General features: G+C 43.8%; 2 protein-coding genes across 2 annotated transcripts; one reads left to right on the top strand and one right to left on the bottom strand.

The window, feature by feature from the left end:
- Positions 1-725: 725 nt before the first annotated feature.
- LOC127305894 (uncharacterized) lies at positions 726-2344 on the bottom strand. The gene is made up of 2 exons (XM_051336489.2): positions 1705-2344; positions 726-1436 (listed from the first exon to the last, which is right to left on the bottom strand). The coding sequence occupies exons 1-2, from the start codon at positions 2179-2181 to the stop codon at positions 1170-1172; spliced, it is 744 nt and encodes a 247-aa protein (XP_051192449.1). The 5' UTR covers positions 2182-2344; the 3' UTR covers positions 726-1169.
- A 2161-nt stretch (positions 2345-4505) lies between these two features.
- Positions 4506-6253, top strand: LOC127309286 (uncharacterized). The gene is made up of 2 exons (XM_051340189.1): positions 4506-5753; positions 5862-6253. The coding sequence occupies exons 1-2, from the start codon at positions 4558-4560 to the stop codon at positions 5971-5973; spliced, it is 1308 nt and encodes a 435-aa protein (XP_051196149.1). The 5' UTR covers positions 4506-4557; the 3' UTR covers positions 5974-6253.
- The last annotated feature ends 8311 nt before the right edge of the window (positions 6254-14564 follow it).

The following is a 14564-nucleotide window of genomic DNA, read 5'->3' as shown; positions in this document are numbered from 1 at the left end:
GCTAAAGATTGTTCAGACGTAACGGGTCAAGTCCTGAAGTAGGTCCTTAATGATGTGAGGCGAGGTGGGTTTCCCCAGGGGCCACAAACCCTAGCCACCACGGTCACGCTTACCTACCTGTTATGTACCTTTTCCCCCAAATAGAATGCAATGCATATGTCCAGATAACACTCAAACTATGTGACTCATGAAATCGTCTAGGCAAGTTAGTAAGTCGAGAGGGTACCATATGATACGTCTCAAACGTATCTGTAATTTTTGATGCTCCATGCTTGTTTTACACCAATTCCACTATGTTTTGCTTACACTTCGTTGATCTGCAGACAATATTTTTTTAAAAAAACATTAATTAGTAATTTTCCTACCCCTTGAAGAGGGAGGAATTTCAGAGACACACAACCATCTCACAGATCCGCATATGGATAGGTTCACGAATTCATAATACAATATTCTGAGAAAGAATAAAACAAAGAGAGTGGATTTGGTGACCGCGTGTATACGTGAGCACGCATCCATTACCGTTGGATTCGCTTTAAGATTCTGCCATCTCAACCTGTGAACTGACGGAGACACACGGAGTAGGAATCTGCTTTTGTCTGTTGTTCCCTCTTTATAGACCACTGTAGCTGCCAAGCTAATTATTGGTGCTAGTTTTTTCTCATCGAAAGCATCGACTGCAGGCCGGCCGCTCCATGCAAGTCCAAATGCCAACCCCCACACACCACTTCGCTACAGCAGTACAGACTAGATTAATCACTGTCTTGTTTTTAAATAGCAATTGGCCATTGAGTAGTTGTATACTAATGAACGGAAAAGGAGTAATTTAATTGGAGATCGGCCACCAAGCGGAACAACATGCTGTCGGCGGCGACCATGGCACGCTCGCCGCGGGAGTTCACCTACAAGGAGGAGCGCCGCCACGCGGGCTTGGATGCGTTGCGCGCCATCGGGAACGACGCGTTCGGCGTCGTCTGCAACGGCACCAACGCCTAGGCGCGGGCCGAGTTCCTCTCCGAGCTCTCCATCATCGCGGGGCTCCGCCACCGCAACCCGCTCCGGTACGCGCCGCCGCTCATGGTCTGCATCATGTCGTCGAGGTTCACCACGAGCATCCCCTCCACCGGGCGCACCCCGTACCACCTCGAGATTGGTCCGTCTCGCTGCAGCACCTACAGGCCGCCGACGAGGTTCCTGTTGAGGATGGACAACACGGAGCTGTCCGTGAGTGGCTCCATCCCAAGGTACTGGCCTGCGGGATCGCACGCCGGGTAGCGGTACGCGCGTGCCGCCGCGCTCCTCCAGGTACGATACCCTCTGCGGCTCTGCGCCAAGCTCCTCGCCGCCTTCAACCAGGGCGTCGAACAGGCTTCTGGGCGATGCGCGCCACACGTACAGCGCCGTCGCCACCTGCCTGATGGCTGAGTAAGCGCCACCGTCTGGAGAATCACCAGAAGCGTCATTAATTAGAGCGTATCTTTACGGTATCATATAAATGAACTACTCCCAAAAAGACTTCCATATAAATCAACTACTCCCCAAGATCCAAACAGAAATAGTAGAATCGGTATAAAAATTTTCGGGGAGAAAACTGCACAAATCAAAGTAGGGATTTAAGGACTTGGGATCGATTAGAAATAGTAGAGGCAAATCGGTATTATTTTTGCTGGGAGAAAACTGCACAAATCAAAGGAGGGATTTAAGAACCTGGGATCGATTAGAAAGTGAGAACGCCTCTGCTAGATGGATGCGCGAGGGAGCCAGCGGATCTGGCATCCCTGCCGACGAGCGGCACGAAGAACTGCTCCACCAGCATAGTTCTTGGCTATTACGGATCATGCCTGTGCGCGCTAAGCCGCTAACCCTGTAACGGAGATCTCCTGGCGCAGCCATGCCGCAGCTGGACGATGCCATCGCCGACGACGAGCGAGGGTGGAGGTCCGTCGCGTACTTGGTTGGATGGTCGGGGGAGGCAGGCCGCATATACTCGGGTGGGTGGCGTCGGCTTCCCGCGCCGCCCTGGCCGACAGCCTGTCGTGCCCCCGGCCAGCTCCCGTATGCCGCCCTTGACAGCAACGCCCCGCGCGCCCATCGGCTCGCCCGCGTCGCACGCTCCACGAGCTCCCCTGCGGCTGCTCTGCGGTGTTCTTCCTCTCCTTCGATGGGAGCTCGAGGGGCGGCCATGCGGCCATGTTAGTGGTGGCGGCTGCTGGATTAATGGCGGCGGGGGACGCGCTGGTCGACGCGAGTCTGCCGGCGGTGGGGGATATGGGTGGAGAAGCGGCTAGCTGAAGATCAGGGGGTGAGAGAGTATCTAGTGAAGGAGATAAGACAATACTTCAGATGTTCTGAGTTGGGCGCGTGCGTGCGTGAGGTTAGAGTAGGATTGGGTTATCATCTCACGGAGAAACATACACCGTTAGACACGTGGCAATCATTCACCGCGTGCTCACGTATACACCCGGCCACCAGGCTTCATCCCATAAAACAAATCAATCCCTCGAGTATGCAATACATTAATTTCATTACCATGGATACCAAAAGCGGCATGGCTCTCCTTCTGCCCGAGCGGACCACCACCAGAACATAGAAATCGCTGCCCACCGTCACCTCCTGTCTTCTCCATGCAGCAGCGTTTTCCAGCGTGTCGTTCCCTTCCAGAACTGTAGTCTAAGGTGGAACCGACCATCGTCGTTCAGCTCGAGGCAGTGATGGTGCAGAATATTGATGGCAGAAACGGTAAAAAGCTCTGCAGCCAACCAGAGCGCGCGTTGCTAGCAGAAACGGACGGCTGAGATCGAATGTTGGCCAGGCACAGTAAAAATTGGACGGTTCACATGCTTTGATCGCTGTGAATCCCGCATGGGGGCATCTTTTATACCTTTAGATGCATATGTTACTTACTAGATTGGCAATACAGCCATGCCTTATTAAGTTTGTATTCATGCTTTTACATCACTTACATATGCTTCCTAAGTAAGATGTGCTATAGCGAGCTTCATAAGTTTATGTATGTGTTTCCAGTTTAAGAGACCTTTTGAACATTGCCACAACTTCCTATATTTCTCACTTGTGATCCAAATGATGCCTGTTATCACATCTATGAACTCTCCTTTTATTGTGGATGGCACGTGTATGTTGTTTAATGTTTTTTAATTATACTCCCTCTGTTCCATTCTATAGTGTCTACAATTTTCTGGCACGGAAATTAGCGCAATAGTATTTTTTACACAAGACCCCCTAGCTGAACGATTTGAGATCAACGTAAAATTTGGGAAATCCATATCTTCCTAACTCATCATAACAAATCCCACAAATCTTTCTTGTTGATTCTCCGTATATGTGCAGCCAAGTCCAATTAAGGAAAGTAAAACATTGCTGCCTAATTTTAAGGAATCGTTGGGCCATGCATTAGGAATCTCAATTAATTGTTTCCAATTTTGTATTGATTTTTTCTCACGCATATTGTGTGCGGGGAGGGGATAATTGAAAAAAAAACCAAGCTACAACCTTATATTCCGAAACAAATGCCAAAAAATCTATAGGCACTATAGATAGGAACGGATCGAGGGAGTATTATGCAAACTTGGATGTTCATGCCATGTACCGTGTTATTTGAAATTCTTCCTTCTACAGGATACACCCTTTTGCTCGCATGAAGGAGGCCCAATATGATTGTTTGCTACTAAACTGCTATACAACATTTTGTTTCGAAAATGGTGGAAGCACACTTCCATTCGTTTCGAAGGAGACACCTTTTTTTTTTTTGAAGCAGTCCATCATGGCACACGCAGTTGAAGAAAGCATATGTCCATTTATTTTGAATCATATTTCCAATAATTTGGAAGCAAACCCCCAATGTAGTTTAGAATATATCTGTAAACGGTACAAATGATTTTTGTTTTCTTTTGATGGCAAAAAAAATAATCCTGGTTTGCTTCAAGAAATTATCTAGTCGATGGAAACAATATTGTGTTACATTGGAAGCAAACTACTCCTATGAAACAAAATTTTCATCGATGGAAACAATCTTATGTTTCGAAAACAAATAGTTCTTATATTGTAAATATTCTTTTAGATCAAATCAACTTTTAATTGTATGGGGAGCAAACTTGTATAGCAATGGAAACAAATTTTGCTGATTAGGAAGCAAACTAATTTTGGAAGCGAATTTTACAACAGTAATTGGCTTGTAAAAATTGAGAATTAATAGTGCTTCACAGAAACAATTTTGGAAATATTTGTAATTCGAGGCATGCATGGTACCGACGTTCTTCCGCTCACGAATGCTACAAAATCCATCGAATTGAACTGATTCCGGAAATGGTGGGATCAGACGTGATCCATGCAGGCAGTTTATTAGGGAGCAAATCATGGAAACTAACTACCCCTGGCGCACGTTCGCATACTGTCAATCCAACGCTGCACAAGACTTCTATCATAAGATAGCGGAGAGGTTCGATAAAATGCAAAGGACCCGCATCCGATCTCTATTGGTGCCCAACAGATTTTCCCTCCATCTACTGAAGGGATAGAGAGGCGGTTCCGCTCTCTTTCCATATGGCGCATACGGCGAACTCACGCCTTGAACCGGCGGGGAGAAAGAGAAACATGGCCGCACGCCGTACGAAGAAGCAGCAGAGCCAGAGCGCCACTGCCGACCGCATCACCGCGCTGCCGCTCGACCTCCGCGCGCGCATCGTCTCCTACTTGTCGTTCTGCGAGGTTGTCCAGCTTTCTGATCTTTCCCGATCTTGGCGCCACATCCACCACCATGTTCCCGTCGTTGACCTCAACCTCAGCGAGTTCGTCGCCTTCAAGAAGCACATCATCGACGAAAAGCTGGCCATCCCAGGTATCGTCGACGACCATAGGCTGCTCGGCATACGCGTCACGCTTGCCCATCGCGCGCGGGAGGGGATCGGATCCAAGGTGGAGACGTTGAGGCTGGCCTACAGCGCCGGGGACCCCCGAGTGAAGCGACACGCTGACCGCCTGATCTCGCTCACGGACGCGCCCAAGATCTGCCTCGACGTCTCCTTCGCCGCCGTCGACCGCTTACCGAAGCGGTTGAACTGGAAGGTGGACCTTCCGCCCGCGGCCCGTCACCTGAAGATACGATCGATGGACTTCCGCAAGCCCACCCCCACCATCGCCGGGCCGGGTGCCGCCGCCCTGCGGAAGCTTTACCTCCACGAAGTTACGCTCCGCGAGTGGCCGCGTCTCCCATCTTTGCGCTCCCTGAGGATGAACATGGTCACCGTCACGACAGCGTTCACGCCTGGTGTGACATGCCCGCTGCTTGAGCAGCTAGCAATCTGGGACTCGACAATCAAGCACCCTTGCGTCGACATCCGCCTCCCGCACCTCAAGATCCTCGACATGGACGACGTTGGCATCGAGCTACCCAGGGCCAGCGACTTCCTCTTCCCATACGGCGATGTGACAGTTGACGCACCGGAGCTCGAGGAGCTAATGGTCATCTGCAGCACTGGTTGCAGCGTGGAGTACAAGTCGTTCACCCTCCGTGCTCCAGCGATGCGGTACCTGCAGTGGTTCGGGCAGTTCGCGGAACTCGTGCACATCGACGTCGGCAAACCAGGAAGCGTCTCTGGGGGCACGATCCAGTTTACCTCGAACGGGAAGCTGGAGGCGATGAGCTACCGTGAGATGAAGGACTACCGCGCGCAGATGATGCAGATGCTCCACGGGCTCCTCCCCCATCTGCCTCCCTTGACCGTCGCCGACACCGCACAGTGAGGAGACACGCTTCTTGCATTTTTCTCTTTCTGCCACTCTGCGTATATCTGTGAATACTGGGTCATGATGGATTCATATTTCGGTGTATTGCTCAAATCATGCAGGCCATATATAACGTCGAAGACACGCACCGTGATGGATGAAGATCTGGAAGAGATGATCCCGGAGGAGACGCTCACCTGCGACCTTGGTCAACTCATGGCGCGAGATGTTTGAATACGTCTCTATGCCACGAAGTGAATGTCTAAGAACACAAAGAATTTAGGTTGGTAACCTTGGCAGAAACCTTGTCTGCTTGTTAAGCTATGTCTGACTATTTTCCTCTCCACACCGAATGTTCTCTGCTTCCTGCGCAATCCCTTAGTTTGAGCATCACTAGTACCTACTATCTTCTATATGTCGTTTTACTTTCATGCACTGGGAGTTGCACATCTCGTTGTTTTTGCCGATTTCAAGATGGTTTGATCTGTGCCTTGATAATCCCTTGTTCAGAGTATCTATTAACACTGAAAGAACAGTGTCATCCAGGTATTGGCTGCTACCCTATTTAGGTAAACTGAATTAAGGTATGCTCTTCTGAATTCTGGTGGCCAACTCAGCCAGGATTACGGTGTCAATGGTTTGTGCTTTGTGGTATCAACTGTATGTGTGTAGTAGTGCGTAGACGAGCTTAATGTGTTAATAATACTAATCTACACTGATTTTGTATATTTACATCTCTTACAAACAACCCCACGGGGGCATATTTCTGCTCCATCCTAGTATCGATATATATAGCAATAATATTCGATGAGATGAGATGATTGGATACCGTCAGGCTCTATAACAATAAGATACAATGGCGTAAATCCGTGCTTAGCTACTAGATAATAAATAAACTGTGTATAGAGACATTGTTTAGCTAGGTTTGCTATTTGTTGGACCTCTGTGTTGAGGGCAATATGATCTTGTGATATTTTACCATGTCACAACAAAATCAATTGTTTCCTCCCTCTATTTCTCTCCGTACGCTATTTCTCCCCATTCGAAAAATCTATAAACAAATAAATACACAATATTTGTACATAACTATATTCATATATGAAAAAATTGCTAAAGAAGTGATCTCACCATGAACTTCTTGAGTAGTTTCCAAAAAGAAGATATTTTTGCACCATTAATTAACTTTGATTTTCCTCTACCATCAATAATAAGTTTGAAAACCAACATGCATATGGTTATTATGGCATGCACCATCGCATGAAAAGGTCAAGCAAAAATAAGAAATCAACAAGAAACTAGTAGAATTAACATTAACTAGTTCACAAACTTGATTGCACTCAAAAATTTGAAGTCCCTCATGCATGGCAATCACCTAATCCAAGTATCCCAAAGCATCTCCCATCTTAAGGGGTTAAAGGTAAGAAATAAACGACTGAATACTAATAAAGTTTCTCATTTGTCTATGAGTACATACCCTCCATGGTATGATCCCTAGAATATTATCCAAGACAATCTCGGACCTATCGTGAGAGTCTTGAAGATGACAAGGTAGAACATCATGATCTTCATCGCCAGTTCGAGCTTCGTCATTAGCTTGATCTGCAGCTTGAGCTTGAGCTTGAGCTTGATCATCATGATCTTCATCATTAGTTTGAGCTTCGACACTAGCTTGATTTGCAGCTTGAGATTGAGCTTGATCACAATGATCTTCATTACTAGTTTGAGCCTCGTCATTAGCTTGAGCTCGAGCTCATTTGGTTGAGGGTGTGTAGCTTGTTTTTGAATAATAGGGTCCTTTTTATGTGTTCATCTTGTGTTGATGTAGATGTTTAAACTTGAGTTGAGCTCGGTTCTCCACTTTTAGCAATCCGATCTTGCAGAACTTCATCATGCAAGATGGTTCCAATGCCCATAGACCTTATGACATGCAAAGAATCGACATCACCTACAACATTTGGAACAAAATACTTTAACCGCTCCATTGAACTTATTGTAGTATCGATCTATACAAACGAGAGTATGATTCATATCCAACAAAAACATCTTATGTAATTCTAGATTCAAGTTTAGAAAACGTTTCTATCTTGCTTCTAATCGAACACTTACAACTGAGTACTCAAAAGTATTTGATGTTAGGCTTTTCCCATGTAAGAAGCTCATACGGTTTTGTGGTAATATGTCTATGTACTATCGTTGCTGCAATTGATTTCATGTAATGGCTATAATGGGACCTTGCAGGTATTTTTTTGGTGATTATTGAATTTTTCTTAAATTTGCCAAATAACCATCCTTGAGGTTAAGGTTTCCACATGCTCCGAAAATTCATCCTTTAGGGATTTGGTGATCTAGGTTCTCTCACTACTGTACGGTCCATATTTAGGGGCACTTCAAAGTGCCCCAATAGGTAGCCAAAGTGCCCCTAATTACTTTTAGGGGCACTATGAAAAGTGCCCCGGATGCTTGTGTCCCTAAATGTATTTGGGGCACTTTGAATGAAATGCCCCAAATACATTTAGGGGCAGTTTGAAAAGTGCCTCTAAAGGTTTTTAGGGGCAGTTTGAATTTTGCCTCTAAAGGTTTTTAGGGGCAGTTTGAAAAGTGCCTCTGAAGGTTTTTAGGGGCAGTTTGAACAGTGCCTCTAAAGGTTTTTAGGGGCAGTTTGAAAAGTGCCTCTAAAAGTTTTTAGGGGCAGTTTGAACAGTGCCTCTAAAGGTTTTTAGGGGCAGTTTGAAAAGTGCCTCTAAAAGTTTTTAGGGGCAGTTTGAACAGTGCCTCTAAAGGTTTTTAGGGGCAGTTTGGAAAGTGCCTCTAAATGTTTTTAGAGGCAGTTTGAAAAGTGCCTCTAAATGTTTTTAGAGGCAGTTTGAAAAATGCCTCTAAAGGTTTTCAGGGGCACTTAGTGTTTTGCCTCTAAAGTTTTTCAGGGGCACATTGAAATTTGCCTCTAAATATCTTTAGAGGCAGTTTGAGATGTGCCTCTAAATGTCTTTACAAGCTAGTAAACAAAATGCCCCTAAAACTACAAGCATGACAGTGGTCATATTACAGTACTATTAACATTACAGTACTAACATGCACAGATTTGGTCAAAGTTAAGGTATAAGTCATATTACAGTACTAATAACAAATCACAGTGGTCACATTACAGTACTAACATGCACAGATGCATAACTTTGCAGTTTTGGAGGCATTGTCTAAGCAGTTTTGCATTATGTAACACTAACAGTACCTATGCAGTAATTTGATGACAATATCTAAGCAGTGTCTTTCTGACTTGCACCCTTCCTCTTCTTAGCAGTAGATGCAACTGCTTTCAACTTCTTCTCAAGTGTACACGCAATCTCGGCCGATGTTCTATCGATTGCCGGATCAGTTACCTACAAGGAACCAATTTTGAATGTGTCAAACAACAGATGTTGGAATAAATAATATTGAGCAATTAAGATGTAACAACTAATTACACTAACGGAGGAATAAATCATCAAGTACTGGCAAAAATAATTTCAGTAACGGAGGAATAAATCATCAAGTACTGGCAAACACGGCCAAACCACGCCACCGATGGATCCGAAGCAGCACCGCGTTTTCGGCGACCAAAACATACTCACACAGATCCTGGCCAGGATAAACTCCACACCAGCGCCCTAGCTAACACATGTTTCATGGAGGAGATCAAACACCCGGATTTTGCAATAGCCTATTCCAAGATCCAAGATCCAGTTAACATAGGGTTCTTTGTGTCAGCCGGATCTGGACCTGGCCGGATCACCTGGCTAGCCGACACCGAGGACAAGACTGGAGACGACACGGAGGGTTTGCTCAGAGGAGAAGACTGGAGACTAATTACACTAACAGAGGAATAAATCATCAAGTACTGGCAAAAATAATTTCAGTAACGGAGGAATAAATCATCAAGTACTGGCAAAATGAGATCTCTGCCAGGTTGACCGGCAAACTAAAGCAACTAGGTCGTGTTGCTGCATGCTCTATAAGTCGGCAGCAAAACATATATCTTGCAAAAGTACAAAAGCTGTTATGCGAGGTAGAAAACTAAAATCTAGCTGAATATATAATTGCACTACCATATACAAATAATTGTATTAAATCAAGTTGAACAAGAAACAATCAAGAAACAAATATAAGTCTCATATTTTCTTAAAAAGTCAAGCCATGTACAGTGGGGAGGCTGGGAAGGAATGTGGAGTGAGCTGCCCTGTTTCAATGAACAATTCTATCGATATATCAACAAATATGATATTCTATCGATTTCATATGAATATATGTCAACAAGTTGTATGTATGTATATTTTAAGCAAGCACATCCTGTAAAATGTGAAACAGTTGTATGTATACTTTAACCAAGCATATCTCTGTGGTGCACATGCTTTGACACTCCATCTTAACATGTCTACAGAGGCGACTAATAATAATGATATTGTATAGTTTCTACTCTGCATAGTTTAGTTAAATTGCATATTTTACCTTGCTAATACTCTCTGTTTCTTTTATAAGTTTGACATTTATTATCTGTCTGTCTAGCACATTTTTCTACAAATAAAAGCATTACAACAAGGTGAACAAGAAAGATTCAAAGGTGACCTACATTTTTTCTTGGCCAGGTGATGCAATGTGCCTCAGTGTCTCCCATTTGAACCATTCCGCCTTTTGGTATTGGCAGGACAGTTGTTTTCTTGAAGACCACGTTCACCAAAACTTTGACAAACTCCTCATTTTCAACTTCCTGAACTGTTCCCAGTGCCACCATTTGTAAGCTGTTTGGCGAAGTCAACCCCACTTCAATGTCAGTTTTAATTTTATTTGCCTACATTATGCCAGAATATTAATTAGCAATATCATTTGCCATATTAGCTAACATACTAATTCAAGCAACCAATTGTACGGCGAACAGCAAATCAATGTGTGGTAAAATTGCTAACATACTAACCTTAAGTGGATTCCTTTCTCTAAACCAATCATTATGTTCATCGGTGCATCGTTTTGTACTATGCCAATCACCTTCCTTGTCAGCAATGTTCTCTTCCAGCTTCTCCTCTTTTACCTTGACTAAGATTGTGTTGTCTGTTAGCAGATTCCTGTAAGAGCATTTTGGCTTCTGCACTACATTAACTGAAGTAATGACCACATCATCACTAAGTTCTTTTAGCTTATCATCAATAAGTTCTTCTAGCTTCCTCTTCTTCGGTCTCTTACTTATTGTTCCTGTTGGTGTTGCAGCTGTTGTTGCTTGGCTTTCTACATTGCCTTGTGATCCTTCGATGTAATCTCCCGACTTAGCATTTTTCCTTCTTTTACTTGTTCTTGGTGATTTCATTTCTTGACTGCCTTGTTCTGAGATAGCTGTTACTGGTTTCGGATTCGGCGGCAACATTTGACTAAGACCAAGCAAAGATGCTTCCTTCAATGCTGAAGATGATGTGCCTTGGTTTGTTGTCGACTTTTTTGTTCTTGTCCTGGTTGATGTCTGGCTGCTCAATGTTCCTGCATGTGCTGTTGATCCCTTGGGTGGTGGTGCTGATATCCTGGGTTCTGATGCTGCTGCTTCTGATCCAATGAGTACTGTTGTTGATCCCTTGGCTGATCCAGCTGCTTCTGGTAACTTGTGTGCCACTGCTCCTGATCCCTTGGGTGCTGCTTTTGATCCATTTAGTGTTGTTGATCCAGTGGATGCTCCGGTTGCTTCTTGTACCTTTCATGTTGCTGCTGCTGAAGCCTTGAGGGCTATTGTTGATCCTTTAGCTGCTACAGCTGCTTCCGGTATCGTCGCTACTGATGCTGCTTCTGCCCCATTGATTGCTGTTGTTGATCCCTTGGCTGATCCAGCTGCTTTTGCTACCTTGGCTGCTTCTGCTTGTGTTGTTGCCTTTGATCCCTGGACTGTTTCTGGTGCTCTTTTTTGGGCACATGTTGTTGCTGATCCCTGGACTGTTGCTGCTGCTGTTTTCACGGCATGTGCCGCTGCTTTTCCTGGTGCCTTGAAAGGTGATTTGAATGGAGCTGATGTTGACTTCAATGTTGTTGCTGTTGGTACCTTCAATGTATTATGACTTGATGATGGTGCACTTGTTATGCCAGATGCTATTGATGCTGATGCTGATATTGTTCTGCCTGGTGCACTGGAAGCTTCCTTTGTTTTCTCTTGCTCAGGTTGTGCTTGCTTATGCGTCGATAGCTCTGCTAGTGTTGACGCCGCTAATTCTTCTGTGACTCCTTCTTCTTGATCCTGGTTTCCATGCATTTCATCTGTATGTCCATCTCGTTGACGTGCCATCAGGTAATTTACCTTTTCTTCCAATTGTTGACTCCTTGACATGAGTGTTTCCACGTAGCCTCTGAGCTCAATGTTCTCCTGCTTAGAATCCCTTAATGCTTCTACAGCTTCATCCAGTACCTTTGATGCTTTCCCTCCTACCAGTAGTCCAAATCCATGTCTTCTAGAATTCCTAGGTGGTGAGAACAATTCTGAGTAGAGGTCACCATCCGTGTGCTGCTCGGCAACTAATTCTGGGTTTTGTTGGAAACGTTCATTTATCAAAGCCTGCATTCAAATTTAAGCAACACATTCATTAGATGGTAGATGATAGATGATATAGTAATTTGTGAGTTGCATTTGCATTTATTTTAGGGAATATGACTTACAATTTTGGTTGCACAGAAACCATTCACCGGCAATCCATCTTTCTTTGTATGAACAATTCGGAAAAGTTCTGTCCTTGACACTGTTCTTCCCTGCCTCAGTTCCTACAGGAGTGCAAGTGCACATGTCAGTAGATCATATTTAAAATGATTCTGCAAAACTTATCATTGTGTACAACCATGCATTCAAATATACCTCCTGATCATGTACAACAGCAAAACTACGTGTTCCAGCTGTATGCAGACAGTTAGCTTGATTTAATCTGCTGTTTCTGTTCTTAGATGCCAGTACCTGAATAAAATCCTTATTAGCTAAACAAGCACACCACATCTTTACTATGACTAAAATGTGCCTCAAGGAGAAAGTCAAAGTACTCAAAACTAGCACATAATATGGGTTACTGACCATTGAACTACTTTTCCTCCAGTTCTTGCACAGTGCTCTCCACTGTGCTCCATGAATTCTTTGCCCACACCCATTTGCAACATTCTGGTTAACCGACAATTCTGCTTTCCAGAAAGTGTTTTTCAGATAGCACTTAAAGGCTCTCCACTTCTTGCAGGCTGATTTCATGACCCATTCCTTGTGTGCTTCAGTTAGGTTGAAGAAAGCCTGTCAAACAGTAAAGTTTATGAGATACATTCTCCATCTGTGATGACATTAGCAGTAATCATTGAAAAAACCTAATTACCTTCACAGTCATCCATAACTTTTCTTTTTCTGCAGTTGGAACCTTTCTCCAACGCACATGACCCATTGATACGTCTTTTCCTTTCACCAGATATGCTATGAAGTTCGTTAATTGTGAAGTATTCACTCCACATGGCTGACCAATATAGTTGAATTCAACAATCACTTTGTTATGCGGACCATGCCTGTTCCAAAACTTCTTCATATCAGTAGGCCCTCTTCTTCTTTTCGGCTTTACTGAAACATTAAAACAGTACATCGAGTAAGAACCTACAACAGTTATAGCACATGGAATCCAGCGAACTGACGACCATACCTTGTTGTGCTTCAAGCTGTCCTCTCTCTTCAGGTTGTTCAATTTCCTCCTCCTCCTCTTCTTCAGGTTCCTCCTCTTCTTGTTCCTCCTCTTCTTCACTATCCTGTTCTTTGTTATCTACTGCTTCATCTTCGGTATCGTCACTGTCATTTTCTTTTTCCCCTTCTGAATCATATATCCTTGCAGACTGCAATTTGAACAGTTTTCCAATTCAGTAATTACAGAATGCAAATTGAATGAGTTTTTCTTATCTAAAATGATGCATGAATGAGAACTTACTTCTAGCATATCGTAGTAAACTCCCTTTGCCCTAGCTTCCTTCATAAGAGCTATTCTTTCCATTTCATTGGAGATGAATTCAGATGGTTGTACATCTCTTGTAGGCAGATTTAATTTCTTTAGTTTGTGGTTGAGCATGCTCATCCTCCTTTCTTGGCTTTCCAGCATTTTTGTTCCTGCATGAATAATAAATGGCATTGTCAACGTATATAAAAAAATTCCTTGTTGACAAAAAAAATGGTGCAAAAATCACTCACATTTTTCAACGTCCACACTATCCATATCAAAGAAATCTCTAATTGTTGGAGTGATTACACGTTCCATTCAACATCAACTGGGTCTTGCACATAGTAAACTTGTATGGCTTGGCTTGCAAGAATAAACGGTTCGCTATGTTCGTCTTGTGCATTGTAGGTATGGTTGAAATTGACTTCGGTTATTCCGAAACCATCCAACTCCCTAACTCTGTTACTTTTTACCCAATCACATCTGAATAACACTACGTGGCCTCCATTTGAGTAATTTAACTCAATTATTTGACTAATTCTACCATAGTATGTGACATACCCTAAAGTAGGGTTTTTGTCCTTAGCACTTGCATAACTCGATGTTTTTGCAACATGTGAAACTCCATCACACTGTGTTGCTTTTCCTACACTATATGAGTGTGTGTGATAGGTGCAGCCATTTATACTATAGCTATTATAAGATTTCACCATCCTGTATGGTCTTTGAGATAACAGAAAAACTTCATCTGGTACATCAATTCCTTGATCTTTAAGAATTTGTACCTAGTAGAGAAATGAACCATGTTAATAATGCAATTTTTATTCACACAACCAGTCTACGAATGTGCTGTGGTGAGCATTACTTACATGGTTAGAA

Source organism: Lolium perenne, chromosome 6, assembly GCF_019359855.2.
Source record: "Lolium perenne isolate Kyuss_39 chromosome 6, Kyuss_2.0, whole genome shotgun sequence".
Classification (NCBI taxonomy): Eukaryota; Viridiplantae; Streptophyta; class Magnoliopsida; order Poales; family Poaceae; genus Lolium; species Lolium perenne.
This window is presented reverse-complemented; position numbering and strand designations above follow the sequence as displayed.